The 18,755-nt window shown below is 40.6% G+C and overlaps 1 protein-coding gene across 3 annotated transcripts in view; it reads left to right on the top strand.

Annotated features, from left to right (window-relative positions):
- Ibtk (inhibitor of Bruton tyrosine kinase) overlaps window positions 1–18,094 on the top strand; it is a 73,806-nt gene extending 55,712 nt beyond the window's left edge. For all 3 annotated transcript variants that reach the window (XM_039082545.2, NM_001427757.1, XM_039082547.2), the window contains 4 exons: window positions 4,152–4,298; window positions 14,687–14,758; window positions 15,153–15,285; window positions 16,941–18,094. In XM_039082545.2, the coding sequence (XP_038938473.1) occupies window positions 4,152–4,298; window positions 14,687–14,758; window positions 15,153–15,285; window positions 16,941–17,072 (484 nt within the window). In that variant the 3' untranslated portion in view covers window positions 17,073–18,094. The remainder of the gene's footprint in view (window positions 1–4,151; window positions 4,299–14,686; window positions 14,759–15,152; window positions 15,286–16,940) is intronic.
- The last annotated feature ends 661 nt before the right edge of the window (window positions 18,095–18,755 follow it).

Below are 18,755 nucleotides of genomic sequence, written 5' to 3'. Positions count from 1 at the left end.
TATTTTTCACTTCTTGTGGAAAATGTATGGTCTTTGTGGTTTGGCCTGATGTCTGAATGTAATTCTTTTGAACTAGCTTATGTAAAATAATTGGAGTTATTTAACCTTTTTCACCTAGAAATTTTATTCATTAAATTTGCTGAGGCTAAGGAACAAAATCCTGACTAATTTTTGTGTGGATATAAATGTCTGCAGATATTGCTTCATAAAGTTTCTGTGGCTTTTAAGATAGAAAATATCCAGAGTCCTACTTCGGAAAGTAAAATTGTGGGAAACGAGACATGGTTTTAAATGTGGGCATACCCACTGGAAAGGCACGGCTTGCTTAGAGTGCCTGCCGCATTGGCTGCTTTACAGGTGGTTACCGTGCACAGCTAATGAGTGTGTGAGTTTAAGATATTCTGTAACTGTTACTATTTTTAAGGAGTTTTATCCTAAGGCACAGCTAATGAGTGTGTGAGTTTAAGATATTCTGTAACTGTTACTATTTTTAAGGAGTTTTATCCTAAGCAAAGAACTGTTTTTCTCTGGAAAGGACTTTGCAGGGTGTGTGCTGTTTACTACGCATGGGAATTTCTAAGTTCACCCGTGAATCCGATGCCTGTACTTTCCTAGTCAGCCGTTTGGTGTTCCTGTATTTAGAGAAGCGAGCTGCTTGTCTGCCTGGAGTATCTGCAGCAGTGTTAGGGTCTCCGTGGTGGTCTCTGTCCATCGTGCTATCCCTGTCTTCAGATAAGGGCCCCGAGGAACCCTCGGTGGTTCTTCCAGACGGGTCTTCTACACAGATGCTTTCATAGTCAGTGGCTCTGATACAGATTTGTAAAGACTTTCGTTTTGTCTCCTACTGCTTGAGATTTTACTTAGAATAAGTGACCTTAAATGTGGAAATGGTCTTCTGATGGCGGGGACAGGCTGCTAGAAGTGAATGTGGGTCTGACTAGACTCGCTACTCTCTCAGGCCTGTGTGCCCTCTTGTCTCTGCTGAACCAACATGAGGAGTGCCAGTCAGTATTGAAGTAAATTACTGGATATTACTGTCCTCTTGGAATATTCTCACTGGATAGTCTCTTTAATTGTTGTCCCCTCTTGGCCCAGAGCCAGTGACTGGTAATTTCCTTTGTAGCTGGTAGATGAGTTTTAATTATTCTAGAATGCAATGCAGTTAGAATATATGTAATTAGAATATAATATGTAATTTCAATAGAATTGAAAATTAGGTGCATTTTCTGGCTTTTTGCACTTAGCTTGTTCTCTAGGTTTATCTCTTTTCGGTATATGAGCACTTTTTCTTTGGTTACAAAATTGTTCTAAGTATATTTGCCCATAAGATCATGTAAATCGTCACACTTTCTCCATTGGGTTCCTCATTACCTTTGTAATTCCTGGGGTGCACTGTATTATCTGTAGTCCCACGATGCATTGTTCCCTCCAAAGCAGCTTTAGTGTTTACTGTCTGATTCAGGGATCCTGGCTGGGTGCCTTTGGCTCCCATCGAACACAGCCAAGGCCTGTTAATGCCTTCAAAGCTTCACTTGGAGATGTAGGCTAGACTGACGTGTTTCTTTTTCTTGGTGTGTTAATGATTTCTTTTTACTACTTTCTAGTCTCCCTTGTTTCTGAAAAACAACAACAACAAAACCCTCACTATATTCTCATATTGTGATATATTCCTCTGTCTCCTTTCAAGCCCCCCTCCCCACTAGTTTTCTGGTCTTGGCATCAAGCTCAGGCCTCTTGCGTGCTAGGCGAGATATACCACTGAGCTAAGTGTACTGAGCCCAACTTTTTTCTTTTATCTTTGAAGTAAACTTTTTAGTTTGTCTAGGGGTGTCTTTCTTTGCATTTGTCTTTGGAGGTTGCTGACTTTTTTTTTTTTAAATTTATTTATTGTATGTATGTAAGTACACTGTCGCTGTCTTCAGACACACCAGAAGAGGGCATTGGATCCAATTACAGATGGCTGTGAGCCACCATGTGGTTGCTGGGAATTGAACTCAGGACCTCTGGAAGAGCAGTCAGTGCTCTTAACCACTGAGCCATCTCTGCAGCCCGGTTGCTGACATTTTTAAATCTTAAATTTATGTCTCTTGTCAGTTGTGGAGAGATTCTGGCCATTGTCTGATTTTTTTTTTTTTTTTCTTTCTTTCCGGAGCTGGGGACCAAACCCAGGGCCTTGTGCTTGCTAGGCAAGCGCTCTACCGCTGAGCTAAATCCCCAACCCCGGCCATTGTCTGATTTACAGTCTTATCTTTATTGCCTTGCTGCTTCTGGTTCTCTAGTTGTATATGTTGGTCATTTAGTGTCTCATACCTAACAGACTGACTTACATCAGTGCCCATCATGTGTCTGTTCTCCATGTTCCAGTTCACTCATCTCCTTTACTGACTTTCAGTCTGGAAGGCCGTCCAAGAAAACTACTCTAAAACACTGTGTTTCAACTCTGAAATGCCTTGTTATTCTTCCCATTTCTTTTACTCAATAATATTGAGTTATTTATATGTCATGTAATTCTTCATAAGTTAAGGTTTCTTTTTGTATTATTATTCTCTCATATCTTCATTCTTCTCATATCTTGCATTAGTCTCTCACATCCCCTTCCTTCCCCCCTCTCAGTCCACACCTACTCTACCCCCACCCACCCCTCCTGTGTTTCCCTTTAGAGTTAGGGTTTCTGTTGCTGTGATAAAACACCATGACCGAAAGCTATTTGGAGAAGAAAAGGTTTATTTCTTCTTAAAATTCCACATCACAGTCTTTCATTGAGGGAAATCCTTAAGACAGGAACAGAAGCAGAAGCCATGGAGGAATCATGCGTCATGGGGGCCAGGGTTGGCACCACCCACAGTGGGCTGCACCCTCCCACATCAGTCATTACTCAGTGAAGTGGATGAGACTTTCATATAGGCTAGTCTTACAGAGGCATTTGCTCAATTAAAAGTCTCTCTCCAAGGATCTCTAGTTTGTGTTGAGTTGACAGAGCGTTAAGCAGCACACATCCCAAACATACATATTTTTATTTGTTGCATAACTGTAATAGCCATTTTAGTATTGTTGCTAATTTTAACATCTAAGGATTATCTCCAGCCTTGCTATCTCTTAATTCCTTTTTTTTATGGCATAATTTTCTTTGTTGATTCTAACTCAACAAGCTTCTACTATCACATTCAAAACTGGTAATTAAGTCATTGTAAACATTTTTATGTATCCCCCTGTGATGGTTTACATATGCTTGGCCCAGGGAGGGGCACTGTTAGAGGGTGTGGCCTTGGAGTTAGGTGTGTCACTGTGGGTATGGGATTTAAGACCCTTGTCCTAGCTGCCTGGAAGCCAGTCTTCTCCTAGCAGCCTTCAGATGAAGATGGAGAGAACTCCCAGCTCCTCCTATACCGTGTCTGCCTGGATGCTGTCCTGCTCCTGCCTATATGACAGTGAACCTGTAAGCCGACTCCAACCAGCTCCAATTAAATGTTGCCCTCATAATGTTGCCTTGGGCATGGTGTCTGTTCACTGCAGTAAACCCTAACTAAGACACTCGCTTCCTGGTTTTCTGCATACGCTTTGAGTAGCCATTTAATGGGAGTGTTTCCATGTGCTTTATTTGTGTTGCTTTTCTTTTGCTGTGTTAAAGCAATGACCAGAGCCATCTTAGGGAGGACAGGGTTTGTTTGGCCTACATGTCCCAGGCCTCAGTCTATCACTGAGTAAAGGAGGCAAGATTTGAAGTAAAGGCAACAGAGGAAAGTTGCCGTAGCCCCTGAGTTAACCTGCCCAGTGCCAGCAGTGGGCTGGACCCTGGTCAGTTATCAATCAAGAAAGCGCCTCACAGATTTTCCTGTGGGCCTGCCCAATGGGGACATTTTGTCAGTTGAGGCTCTCTCTTTGAAAATAACCTTAGCTCATATCAAGTTGACAAAAAATTAGTATACCATGTCCTGTTCAACCATGCATACTGAAACTCTGTTGGAATAGACAATTACATGATAAAAACAGAAAAACGTGTGAAACTGGTTTTTTAAATGTTTTTGTTTAAAAATCTATGAGATCAATAAAGTTTTAAATTGTTTCATTTTCTGATAGTTTTGTACTGTATATTGTCCCTTAGTATGCCCCTTTACAATGTGTTATAACATGATCTCTGCTTTCTGCTACAGGGCACCTCTACACTCTCCTTCATCCAGCTCATTCCGGAATTTTTTACTAGAAGAAAAAAAACCTGTTCCTGGCCGTGGTTCAGGAGATCATGTCAAAAAAGTTTGTTTTAAAGGAACTGAAAACTCTCCAGCCCTAAATGTTGCAAGGTAATAACTTTAAAACTCCTACATCAGCTTCTACTTTAAAATACTCCGTGCTGTTTTCTTGTTCTAAAATGATGTTAAACGTGTACTAGGCAGATGCTATAGCGTTTTGTACATTTTAGCAGACATTAGCAAGTGCGTTTCCTCTTTCTCTCTCTTCATTCTTCCTTTGATAACAGTTTTGGGGATATTTGAGTATAATACATGGTGTGCTGAAGCCACAGTGCAGAGCTTTGGAATACGTCTACACCCATGACACGGTCCCATCCTCAGAGGACTGAACATAATCACTGCTCCCAGAGCCTCTTCCCCGTACCCCTTTTCCCTACATTACCCACTGATGTTTGACAACGTAGACCTGGTGTAGTATAGAGTTCCATGTCAGTGGAAGCACGGAGGATGCATACTGTTCTAAAGTCTGACCTTTCCTACTGTATCTGTTTTGGAACTCATCTATGTGGCTGTGTGTCAGCAGTTGGCACCACTTAACTCCTTGAAGCTGTCTCTTGGTGTTGATCTACTGCAGCCCAGCTCCATGTACCTGTTATTGAACTTCGGGTGTTTCTGGTTTTAACTTCAGTTCTTTTCTTTAGTTAGTTCTTGTTTTTTGAGTAAGGATCTCATAACCCAGGCTAGCTTGGAACTTCTCTGGTGTTCTTAACCTTGGGCTCCTCTAGCCTATGAGCTAGATTACAAGTATGTACTGTTGTTGTAAAATTATAAAAAATAAATCAGTCTTTTATCCTGCTAGGTTCACCACTGCGGTGCCCCAAGATAATCTGATAGATACCTTAATCTCAGTCAGCAAAGCCTCTTACCCGCTTTGCTCCATCCCATATCGCTCCGAGATGGACTCTCTCTGAGCCTGGCAACAATCTCTCTACCCATCCAGTTCCCAAGGCAGGCTGCCACCATGGCAGAAATATCTATCCCAATTCCATGGTGGCCTTAAACTTAGTATGTGTGTAGGTGAAGATAACTTTGAACTCCTGATCTTCCTGCCTTTACCTCCCAAGTACAGGGTTATAGGCCTGCACTATTACACCTGACTTTTCAATTGTATTTGCAAATGAACCTTCCTGATTAGTAAACGGCTAGTAAAAGAAGGTTGGTTGGATTCACATGTACACCCTCCCAGAATGTTGGGGGGGAGGGGAGTCAGTTTTGACCAGATTAATGTTTTATGGAATGACAAATGCTTTATTTCCATTTTTCCTTCCTATAAATTTTTTTTTCTTTTCTTTTTATCGGAGCTGGGGACCGAACCCAGGGAGCTAGGCAAGCGCTCTACTACTGAGCTAAATCCCCAACCCCTATAAATTGTTTTTTAAGAACTCCCTGTAGGAACTGGATACGCAACGAGGACCCTGCATTCTGCTGCCTACAGGAAACACACCTCAGAGACAAAGACAGACACTACCTCAGAGTGAAAGGCAGGAAAACAACTTTCCAAGCAAATGGTCAGAAGAAGCAAGCTGGAGTAGCCATTCTAATATCAAATAAAATCAATTTTCAACTAAAAGTCATCAAAAAAGATAAGGAAGGACACTTCATATTCATCAAAGAAAAAATCCACCAAGATGAACTCTCAATCCTAAATATCTATGCCCCAAATACAAGGGTACCTACATACGTAAAAGAAACCTTACTAAAGCTCAAAACACACATTGCACCTCACACAATAATAGTGGGAGATTTCAACACCCCACTCTCATCAATGGACAGATCATGGAAACAGAAATTAAACAGAGACGTAGACAGACTAAGAGAAGTCATGAGCCAAATGGACTTAACGGATATTTATAGAACATTCTATCCTAAAGCAAAAGGATATACCTTCTTCTCAGCTCCTCATGGTACTTTCTCCAAAATTGACCATATAATTGGTCAAAAAACGGGCCTCAACAGGTACAGAAAGATAGAAATAATCCCATGTGTGCTATACGACCACCACGGCCTAAAACTGGTCTTCAATAACAATAAGGGAAGAATGCCCACATATACGTGGAAACTGAACAATGCTCTACTCACTGATAACCTGGTCAAGGAAGAAATAAAGAAAGAAATTAAAAACTTTTTAGAATTTAATGAAAATGAAGGCACAACATGCCCAAACTTATGGGACACAATGAAAGCTGTGCTAAGAGGAAAACTCATAGCGCTGAGTGCCTGCAGAAAGAAACAGGAAAGAGCATATGTCAGCAGCTTGACAGCACACCTAAAAGCTCTAGAACAAAAAGAAGCAAATACACCCAGGAGGAGTAGAAGGCAGGAAATAATCAAACTCAGAGCTGAAATCACCCAAGTAGAAACAAAAAGGACCATAGAAAGAATCAACAGAACCAAAAGTTAGTTCTTTGAGAAAATCAACAAGATAGATAAACCCTTAGCCAGACTAACGAGAGGACACAGAGAGTGTGTCCAAATTAACAAAATCAGAAATGAAAAGGGAGACATAACTACAGATTCAGAGGAAATTCAAAAAATCATCAGATCTTACTATAAAAGCCTATATTCAACAAAACTTGAAAATCTACAGGAAATGGACAATTTCCTAGACAGATACCAGGTACCGAAGTTAAATCAGGAACAGATAAACCAGTTAAACAACCCCATAACTCCTAAGGAGATAGAAGCAGTCATTAAAGGTCTCCCAACCAAAAAGAGCCCAGGTCCAGATGGGTTTAGTGCAGAATTCTATCAAACCTTCATAGAAGACCTCATACCAATATTATCCAAACTATTCTACAAAATTGAAACAGATGGATCACTTCCGAATTCCTTCTATGAAGCCACAATTACTCTTATACCTAAACCACACAAAGACCCAACAAAGAAAGAGAACTTCAGACCAATTTCCCTTATGAATATCGACGCAAAAATACTCAATAAAATTCTGGCAAACCGAATCCAAGAGCACATCAAAACAATCATCCACCATGATCAAGTAGGCTTCATCCCAGGCATGCAGGGATGGTTTAATATACGGAAAACCATCAATGTGATCCATTATATAAACAAACTGAAAGAACAAAACCACATGATCATTTCATTAGATGCTGAGAAAGCATTTGACAAAATCCAACACCCCTTCATGATAAAAGTCCTGGAAAGAATAGGAATTCAAGGCCCATACCTAAACATAGTAAAAGCCATATACAGCAAACCAGTTGCTAACATTAAACTAAATGGAGAGAAACTTGAAGCAATCCCACTAAAATCAGGGACTAGACAAGGCTGCCCACTCTCTCCCTACTTATTCAATATAGTTCTTGAAGTTCTAGCCAGAGCAATCAGACAACAAAAGGAGGTCAAGGGGATACAGATCGGAAAAGAAGAAGTCAAAATACCACTATTTGCAGATGATATGATAGTTTATTTAAGTGATTCCAAAAGTTCCACCAGAGAACTACTAAAGCTGATAAACAACTTCAGCAAAGTGGCTGGGTATAAAATTAACTCAAATAAATCAGTAGCCTTCCTCTACACAAAAGAGAAACAAGCCGAGAAAGAAATTAGGGAAACGACACCCTTCATAATAGACCCAAATAATATAAAGTACCTCGGTGTGACTTTAACCAAGCAAGTAAAAGATCTGTACAATAAGAACTTCAAGACACTGAAGAGAGAAATTGAAGAAGACCTCAGAAGATGGAAAGATCTCCCATGCTCATGGATTGGCAGGATTAATATAGTAAAAATGGCCATTTTACCAAAAGCGATCTACAGATTCAATGCAATCCCCATCAAAATACCAATCCAATTCTTCAAAGAGTTAGACAGAACAATTTGCAAATTTATCTGGAATAACGAAAAACCCAGGATAGCTAAAACTATCCTCAACAATAAAAGGACTTCTGGGGGGAATCACTATCCCTGAACTCAAGCAGTATTACAGAGCAATAGTGATAAAAACTGCATGGTATTGGTACAGAGACAGACAGATAGACCAATGGAATAGGATTGAAGACCCAGAAATGAACCCACACACCTATGGTCACTTGATTTTTGACAAAGGAGCCAAAACCATCCAATGGAAAAAAGATAGCATTTTCAGCAAATGGTGCTGGTTCAACTGGAGGTCAACATGTAGAAGAATGCAGATCGATCCATGCTTATCACCCTGTACAAAGCTTAAGTCCAAGTGGATCAAGAACCTCCACATCAAACCAGACACACTCAAACTAATAGAAGAAAAACTAGGGAAGCATCTGGAACACATGGGCACTGGAAAAAATTTCCTGAACAAAATACCAATGCTTATGGTCTAAGATCAAGAATCGACAAATGGGATCTCATAAAACTGCAAAGCTTCTGTAAGGCAAAGGATACTGTGGTTAGGACAAAACAGCAACCAACAGATTGGGAAAAGATCTTTACCAATCCTACAACAGATAGAGGCCTTATATCCAAAATATACAAAGAACTCAAGAAGTTAGACCGCAGGGAGACAAATAACCCTATTAAAAAATGGGGTTCAGAGCTAAACAAAGAATTCACAGCTGAGGAATGCCAAATGGCTGAGAAACACCTAAAGAAATGTTCAACATCTTTAGTCACAAGGGAAATGCAAATCAAAACAACCCTGAGATTTCACCTCACACCAGTGAGAATGGCTAAGATCAAAAACTCAGGTGACAGCAGATGCTGGCGAGGATGCTGAGAAAGAGGAACACTCCTCCATTGTTGGTGGGATTGTAGACTGGTACAACCATTCTGGAAATCAGTCTGGAGGTTCCTCAGAAAATTGGACATTGAACTGCCTGAGGATCCAGCTATACCTCTCTTGGGCATATACCCAAAAGATGCCCCAACATATAAAAAAGACACGTGCTCCACTATATTCATTGCAGCCTTATTTATAATAGCCAGAAGCTGGAAAGAACCCAGATGCCCTTCAACAGAGGAATGGATACAGAAAATGTGGTACATCTACACAATGGAATATTACTCAGCTATCAAAAACAATGACTTTATGAAATTCGTAGGCAAATGGTTGGAACTGGAAAATATCATCCTGAGTGAGCTAACCCAATCACAGAAAGACATATATGGTATGCACTCATTGATAAGTGGCTACTAGCCCAAATGCTTGAATTACCCTAGATGCCTAGAACAAATGAAACTCAAGACGGATGATCAAAATGTGAATGCTTCACTCCTTCTTTAAAAGGGGAACAAGAATACCCTTGGCAGGAATAGAGAGGCAAAGATTAAAACAGAGACTGAAGGAACACCCATTCAGAGCCTGCCCCACATGTGGCCCATACATATACAGCCACCCAATTAGACAAGATGGATGAAGCAAAGAAGTGCAGGCCGACAGGAGCCGGATGTAGATCTCTCCTGAGAGACACAGCCAGAATACAGCAAACACAGAGGCGAATGTCAGCAGCAAACCATTGAACTGAGAATAGGACTCCCGTTGAAGGAATCAGAGAAAGAACTGGAAGAGCTTGAAGGGGCTCGAGACCCCATATGTACAACAATGCCAAGCAACCAGAGCTTCCAGGGACTAAGCCACTACCTAAAGACTATACATGGACTGACCCTGGACTCTGACCTCATAGGTAGCAATGAATATCCTAGTAAGAGCACCAGTGGAAGGGGAAGCCCTGGGTCCTGCTAAGACTGAACCCCCAGTGAACTAGAGTGTTGGGGGGAGGGCGGCAATGGGGGGAGGGTTGGGAGGGTAACACCCATAAGGAAGGGGAGGGGGGAGGGGGATCTTTGCCCGGAAACCGGGAAAGGGAATAACACTCGAAATGTATGTAAGAAATACTCAAGTTAATAAAAAAAAAAAAAAAAAAAAAAAACCTCCCTGTAGGTATAGTAACTCAGGTCTGCCATTCTATTGACTGAAGGCTGGGGGAGGATTGCTGTGAATGGCAGCCTGGGCTTCAGAGTGTGTGTGGGTAGAATAATGATTTCCCACTTCTCTTCCTTGTTTATTCTAATCATGGCCCCACCAGTCTCTCAGCACTGCAGGGTCAGACATCCTACAGAAGCCATCGGCTCCCACTTGATTTCATTCTGGATTTTGCTCTATTACTAAACTAAAGCAGTCTGGCTAACATTAATGGTGCCGTGAGATGGGACTGCTCATACTAGAAGTGCAAGTGTGGGTGATTTTCTCACTTTATTTTCTATACTTTCTACACTGTCTGTATCATGAGCATGTCTTGTTATCAGATAACATACAACAGATTACCTTCATATGTGATCCTGAGCTTCAGAGTACTGGTCCTCTTGGTAGGACTAGTTGTTTACATAATTTACTCATAAACCCCAACTGTAGACACTCCATAAAGGACTCATTCGTCCTGCTCGTCATTCCTTCGTAAGCAGTGCTTGCTATTCTGTTTTCCCAGTAACAGACTGGGATTGGGATGTGTTTAATACATAGACTAACTTGCAACCATGGCTCTCACCCCTCCCATGTCCTCTGCACCTTTGCTCTGTCATGAGAGTGGCCCCGTGCCTAGTTGTCTTCTTTGCTTCACTGCACCAAGCTGTTGTATTCTCTTTAAAATATAGGACTTACGCCTTTAGCATAAAAGCTAGAATTCTTAATATGGCCTTCAAGATCTACAAAGCCTGACTTTTGTCAACTTCTTCTCCTTTGTCTTAGGAAATAATCCATGTATTATATTGTCTTTGACTTTTTGTTCAGAATCTTCTTTCTTTCTATCGCCTTATCCTTTTATTCCAACTTCTCAGAGTTTATTCAGTTGTATATTTTAGAGTCCTCATACTTCCTTTAATAAGTCGGTTCTGGTCACAACATGTTTCTGCCATGCTTCTGTATCATGCTTCTAGTTGTTGCTAGTGAGACTTTTGGGGTTTTTATTTGTTTGTTTGTTTGTTTTGTTGTGTTTTGTTTTGTTTTGTTTTGTTTGGAAACAGGATTTTACTGTTTAGTTCTGGGTGGTCCAGAATTTGCTATGTAAACCCGGCTGGTTTCAAATTCACAGAAATCCACCTGCTTCTGCCTCCCCTTCCCCCAGGGATGGGATTAAAGGTGTGAGGACCACACCTGGCACTCAGTCCTGGTGCTGCATCTGTTTTCATCTCACGTGAAAGAGTGCAGCATCTCTGCAGCAAGAACGGTGTTTCTCTTACCCAGGCATGGCATACACTTCCTTAAAATGGGCGTATAATGAGTAATTAGTGATTGACTGAAGGAAGAAATAAATCACAACTGTAACTCCTTTTCGGGTAATATTTGCTTTGATTATAGTGAATTATATTGGGTGTCTCTGATGCACAAACTTGAAAATATAAAAATTAAGTTTATTTTTATAGTATTTTATATTTTTAAATTCTAGCAGTATACTTTGGGATTTTAATTTTTCATTAAGTTGCTGTTGGTCATGGAACTAAGAAAATCTTAAGGCTCTGTGGTTTGCTAGTTGGTCACTAGAGTGTGCTGTCACATTGGGACTAAACTGAGAAGTATATGCTGTCCTATGACTTTGGACGACTGAGTTGAAAGATCATGTCTCAGTAGCTTGATGTTTGCAGTGGAGACTAATCTTTATATAGATGGCTCTCATTGATCAGGATACAGGAAAGGCATAGATTGTGTTTCATGCTTTAATCATAGAAAACATGTAATTCACAAGTAAATGTGGTTTTTAAAAAGGCATACAAAGCCCTGTAGGCAACAAAACATCCATCACATTAATGGAGTGCCTGGAGGAGCACAGCGTTGCATTGGCTTCCGTTGGGCATATGGAAGAATACAATATGCAGGCCCAGCCCATAAGGGATGTGAAGTTTGCATTAATAAATGGAATATGTATACAGACATTAAATGGCCATGCCCGAGTGACAGGACAGTCGGCGCAGTGCAGAGGAAGTCCTGTGCTGCATGCACAGAAGAACAGGAGCTCCACTGCTGCCACCATGACTGTCCCGAGGAGCTCTAGGGTGCAGTCATGGAATAGCAGAGGGACAGGCCACATCACTATTGGTCCTCCTTCTTATATATTTGGTTGTGAGCCTAGCCTTTAACGGCTGAGCCATCTCTCCAGCCCTATTGGTGGTCCTTCTTGTCACAGACTTTGGAATGTGGACTGAGGATTTTAAAAGAAGAAATGGAAAACTAGGAGAAAGGGAAGCCAGCCTAAACGGGAAGTAGTGGGCGAAAAGCAGTGAGACAGGATGCTGGTGGTCACTGGGGTTAGAGTGTAAGGGTCAGGACTCAGCTGAGGAAGAGCTAAACGCCATGTGCTTTTGTCTCAATTGGCGAAAATATGACTGAAAAAATGATTACTATTAATTTTTTGCCCCCAGGGCAATGGCAACAAAGAAAGGCAGTATCATCAGGGGATGCTAAAATGCAGAAGGGAAGGACTTGTGCTCGTTCTTTTAGCTCTTTTAGCCTGTTTTTTCATTTTCCTTTCACCTAAATAGCTCTGTAGCTCTGGACTGGGAAACATGAGCTATGTTTCTCGTCACCATGAAAAACTGTTTCTGGAAAAAATTACTCTTAGGGTTATATTAATTCTAATCTTATGTAAATTTTTAAAATAAAGCTAGTATAAAATCTTACAAATTAAAAGATATTGTCTAGGCAAAAGTAGCTTCGTTCTTTTAACATCTGCATTTGACAGTACTTTTCAGTTTAAACAAAATTCTTTAAAATATTTTATATAATGTTTTGGTATATTTTTCTTTTTTGGAAGATTGTATACAAGCTGTGTATTAGAATGTCTGGTTTTGTTTTTAGAATCTGAAGCTTAATAAGTTTATATTATTTGAAAGTTTAGAACTCTTAAAAATTTCTAGTTATTTTATTTAGTGGCTGTCCTATACTTTATGATGAAATTTTGATGACTTCCAGTTGTTTGGATAAAGAAAAGAAATGATTTATATAATTATCCATTAAAAATTATTAGTGGAAAGAGTTGTGGGATTATAATTTTATAAAACAGATTTTTTACAATGTATTTTGCCATTTAAAGAATTTTTGGAGACAAGCTCTCCATTGTGCTAATCTCCAACCCCAGAGTGATGTTTCTGTGTAACACGGAAGCCGGTCTTGAGTGTCAGCATCCATGAAGTAGGGTCATACGAACCTACTGAGGCTGCTTTCTAATTCCATGTAGCACAGGCCTTCCGAAAACAGAATAGTCTTTTTTAAAAGCTTTAGTTTGCATTGATTCAGTAGACCCTGGGTTTGAGACCTCCTCAGACTGTCAGTTTAGTTTTGTTAGTCTGTAACATACCATTTTTCAATCCTTTATTAGCTACTAGTAATTGTGGAAAATAGCAGGTTTCTTTATGATGTTTCTGTATATAGCTATGGTGTACTTTGATTACACCTAAGCTTTATTCCTCTTTAATAATCAGTAACTACTGACTTACTGGACACATCTAACAACCAAGTGGTCGTCAGTTGTACAGGATTTGTGTGTTGTTGAAAGTTCTGATCAGTTGGTTTCAGTTGGTTCCCAGAACTACCTGATAATTTTCAGCATCTGAAGTGTGATATTTGATGAGCTTTCCCCAATAGACTTGGCATTTGAATACTTGGTCCCCTCGTGAATACTGTTTGGGGAGGCTTTTGAAGTTTGTCTTTGCTGGAGGAAGTGTGTCACTGGAGGCAAACTTTGAGAGAGATGTTGGCCATTTCCAGTGCACTTTTTCAGCTTTCTGTTTGTGATAGAAGATGTCGTGAGCTCTTAGCTTGCTGTTGCAGCCACTGAGCATGCTGCCCCCACTCTGCCTTCGTGGACTCTTAACCTGTAAGACAAAGGTGTGACATGAATGAAAATACTCTGTATTCTGCTAGGATTAACTTGGATGGAGACCAAACATAATTTCCCTTGGTTAAGTCCTTTGAGAAGGTCTTATAAACCAGGGCTAGATACCAGAGGCTTGCTATGGTGTTAAAACACATTAAAAGGACAGACTTACTATGTATGTTACGTTTATATTTCTGTGACAAAATGCCACAACCATTGCAGTTTACAGAAGGAAGGTTTTATTTGAACTTCTGGTTCTAGATCAGGAACTCATAACGGATCCCATATTCTAGTCTATTCTGTCTGTCATCTGGATCATATTACAGTATGTTAGTTGCCCACAGAATGTGAGTGGTTATCACACAGGCCTTTGTACTTCTTATATATGCCTGATTACCATACATAATGAGTGTTACATGAACATCATTAGAAAAGGACTGCTTCTTATGCTTTCCCTGTGTCGTTCACATCTCTGTAGATTTCTTTGTTTGGTTGTACTTCTTAGGCTAGGCCAGGCCTGACTGCACACAGTAATCTGTCTCCCGAGTCAGGAGCTCACGGTTCTGCTGTATCTATTAGTAAGAAGTTTTACTTATATTGCTGAATCCTTAATCCTGATGTTTGGAATTTGTTTTACAGATGTTCACCTCATGGAACTCCAGGACTAGAAAGCAATCATGTCTCTGATTTTCCACTTGTAGACAGTCCCAAGTAAGCTTAATTGATTACCCGTGGGCCTCATCCTGAGCTTCACATAGACACAAATGTATATTAAGAAGTGGATGATTGTGTAGTTGAAATTACTCGAATGTATTTTTTGAATATTCTCTTTCCTAAATTAAGAGTTAATTATATCATCTGTTACACTCCACTTTAACTTTTTGGAATTTTCTAAAATTGTACCTGCAATACTTCCTTAAGTGAAATGAGAATTCTCCTTTCTGTGTTCGCACCTCACCATTTCCTAATTTCTGCAGAGCTTCCTTGGTGCATTATGTGAATAGTCCCTGGGCAGGGGAGCAGCATTGCAAAGTAATATTTCATAGGAAATTTTACATGCAAACCTGTCAGACATGAATAAAAGTAATTATTGTTATTCTTACAGTCCCTGGCTGTCCTCCTCACTGGCGGCATCTCCCGCAGTTGCTCCAGTCACGTTCGCATCCATTGTAGAAGAAGAGCGGCAACAGGAAGCTGCCCTCATCAGAAGCCGAGAGAAACCCTTGGCTCTCATTCAGGTAAATGACATACTTAGAGTGAGACCTGTGCTACATTTCAACCCTAGGTCGTTAGGAGTTTCTGTCATTTGGTTTTCTGAGGCAGTGTCTAATGCTGTAGGCCAGGCTGGCCTCTAACTCATGGCACTCTTCCTGCCTCTGCCTTCCAAATGTTTTATTGTCCCATGTAACTTTGCTACCCTGCCTGAGCTCTGGGAATGGATTGTGCTACCAGACCCCACCCAGAGAATGTTGGATCCAAGGATGAAAACAAATTCAACTTGCCTTGTGGCCAGTTGCTGGGCACTGCTTCCCTCCCGCCTGTAGGAGTGGCCTTGTCAGTACTCTTAGCTCCACAGCTCCCACCTGCCCTCAGCCTTAGGTGCTTAGTTCTGCTCCCAGCCGAACACCTTCCGTCTTCCGCCTGTAGGGGCGGCTGTAGGCCACCGCTGTGCCCACGATCCCACATGACTGGTCACCTTTTCTCCCTCAGAAGCATGGTGAACTCTTATCTCTTCTCTCCTTGGATCTGTCAGTTTGCCTTCAGGGACCCAGAAGTCCCACCTATTCCTTCTACCCAGCAAATGGCACTTGGCTTCTTTATGACAGATCAAGAACCAATTGGGGAACAGGATCTTAGCATCAGCACTGCCCCTACATATTATTGGTGTGATTACCACACCCAGCTCATTCATAGGTCTGTAGAAAATTGTATTTATTTAATTTAATTGATTGACCTTGAGCAACTGATTAGGTCTGCTGGAGTAAAATTCAAATGCATGTAAAACTAGACTGAACCATCCATTAACTAAAGTAATTAATTGACACTCAGGATAATTAATTTGAACTAGCAAATTGTGATCAGGGTTCTATTTTCAGTATTGGCAATGCTATGTCCTCTTTGATGTTTGAAATGTAGCCAGTCAAACAGTTTGATGATGGTTCCTGCTGTTCTCAGCTTCTACTTCAGCTCCTAGATTGTAGACAACAGAGACCTTCTTTGTCTTATGGAAAGGTGAGCTTATTTGAGAGGTGGAAGATTTCACAGACATCTGAAAGAATGCAGATGCAGCAGAGACCAGCCTTCTAACACTGGAGAGTGCAAACGCAGGATGTAGAGGCTAGTGCAGTGGCAGGAAACACCTACCTCATGGATAAAACTGCCAGCAGGAATGGACCCAGCACTTCATGCAGTTTCTCTTCCCTGAAGCGTAAGACTCAAATCAAGGGCTGGCAGATGCCTCAGCAACTTAGAGCACGTATTTCCCTTCCACAGGACCTGGGTTTAGTTTTTAACACTAATATTAGTTGCCTCACAACCACCTCTATCTTGATTACTAGGAATTCAGAAATTTTCTTCTGGCCTCCAAGGACATTGGACACATGTGATGCACAGTCATATACTCACACACACACATGCACATAAAAATTTTAGGAAGAGATTCAAATGTGTAAATGGGTCAGGAAAAGTGTTAGGCTAAGTGAGAACGGGTATCTGATTATTCTAGCTCAGGCTTGAGGTTTCTAACAAGGCCAAGGGTTTCTGATTCACTTTTGCAGTTTTGTGTGTCTGTGCGACATTTCATTCGCTCCAAAAGAAGCCAGAAGACCACTACTGTACCCTGCTAATCTGTTCCACTTTAAAATGAGGCAAATCTTTTCTTCTTTTCTCCCAGGTTGAGGAACATGCAATACAGGACTTGCTGGTTTTCTATGAGGCATTTGGCAACCCTGATGAGTTTGTCATCGTTGAAAGGACACCACAGGGACCAGTGGCAGTGCCTATGTGGAACAAGCATGGGTGCTAGCTCACTGGAGAGGACACTGCTCCTAGTTGTGGTTACCCTGCCTACATGAAGAAAATGCATGTGCAAGCGTTCTTAAGATTTGTTAGCTCAGTGTTCCCGTCAGAGCAAGAGTGGATATGATTTCTTCCCGTAGTTTATAATGTTTGTATGACTAATGAGACATTTATCAGAATTGTGATTTTAGTGACTGTCATGTGTAAATGTGTCAGGAAAAATGTTAGGCTAAGGTTGCTTGGATTGTTTCTTCTAAATTACCTAAGGAAAATATGGGTGAAATTAAAGCTTAGGAATAGTTCACTAAAAATAATTTTTCACTTGAGAATATGGGTGATTTAGAAGAGCTTGCCACATGTGTTTTTAAAGAAGACATTGATGAGCTTAAAGCGGAGCCTCAATCATTACTGCTGATTCACTGATGGCCAGAATGTTCCGTTTGCCTGAGTAGATGTCTCTCTTGTTGCTTTTTCACTGGACTGTTCTTAGGCCTCTCTACAGTTGCTGGACAGTCTATGATCATAGCTTCTGTGGGAGATTTGGATTCATAGATCTTTTTTTTGGTTGGGTGGGAAGGTAGTAAGAGAGGACAGACCTACTTGTGAAAGATTCAGTGTCTTAAGGTGTTAAGTTTCTCTAAAATAAAGCATAAGATTGCTGAATAGTTTATCAGAGTGGTTGTTTATAATTACTTTTTAGTATGTATAATCAGAATTTCTGTGAGCCTGGATTATATGTATACATGGAAATTTTGGTTATTTTCTTTATAGTATACTGTTTGGTTTTGAATGTTTAAAATTAAAAGAAAAACCATTTTAAAATGTGTGCTTCGGTGTGTAGACCATGAGAAAGCTAATGCTGAAGGCCTGGGAAAGAATCCCGGCCAGAGATAGGTCGACAGTTCCTGCCTGACTTCAACTAAGGGGAAATTGGTTGGAAGTAACTAACTCGGTGTTTTAGCTCAGTTCCACCCACAAGCAGCAGCCATGTGAGCAGACGTGCAATAAAAGTAATGTTGATCCACTTCACTTTCATGTGTGTGTGTTTGACTCCATGTGTAGATTGACACTAGTGCTATCCACAATTTCCAGCTATCTGCAATTATTTCCCCTCAGAGCCACACTCATGATCAGTTGTGTATGTGTGTGTGTGCATATATAATATATATATATATATAAATATATAAATTATATAAATATATATTTTTACTCGGCTAAAAATCCCATTTATAGGATATAAAATTTTATTTTATATATATGAGTAATTTAAGAAAAATGAATTTTATGATGCCTTTGTGATGTCAGTAAAGAAGCTTTCCAAAGTCCTTGGCTTGTCGGGGTTGATACTCTGAAGACATTGTAAAGGGTGGTTTTCTTCTGATCCTCCATTCTGTCTGGGAAGAGCCCTCAGGAATTCTGTGGCAGTGAAGGGCCTGAGGGTGTGCTGGGGCTGACAGAGCATGGGGCTCTTGTTCTTCCTTTATAATCCATGGCCAGATCGCTTCTCCTGTATGGTCTCTTTTATGTAGTGAGTTACTGTGTGAAATTTCACATGGGAAAAATGCTTCTGTGAGAAAAGTGAAAGATAAGCCTTGCTGTGAACTTTGGTTTTTCATGAATGAGTCCATGAAGGTGACAGCTGATATATCACCCTGAAAACCCCGGAGGATGATGGGAGTTTTTTTCCTAA

Source organism: Rattus norvegicus, chromosome 8 (genome assembly GCF_036323735.1).
Source record: "Rattus norvegicus strain BN/NHsdMcwi chromosome 8, GRCr8, whole genome shotgun sequence".
Classification (NCBI taxonomy): Eukaryota; Metazoa; Chordata; class Mammalia; order Rodentia; family Muridae; genus Rattus; species Rattus norvegicus.
The sequence above is the reverse complement of the archived record's forward strand: the minus strand, read 5'-3'. Positions and strand labels throughout refer to the sequence as shown.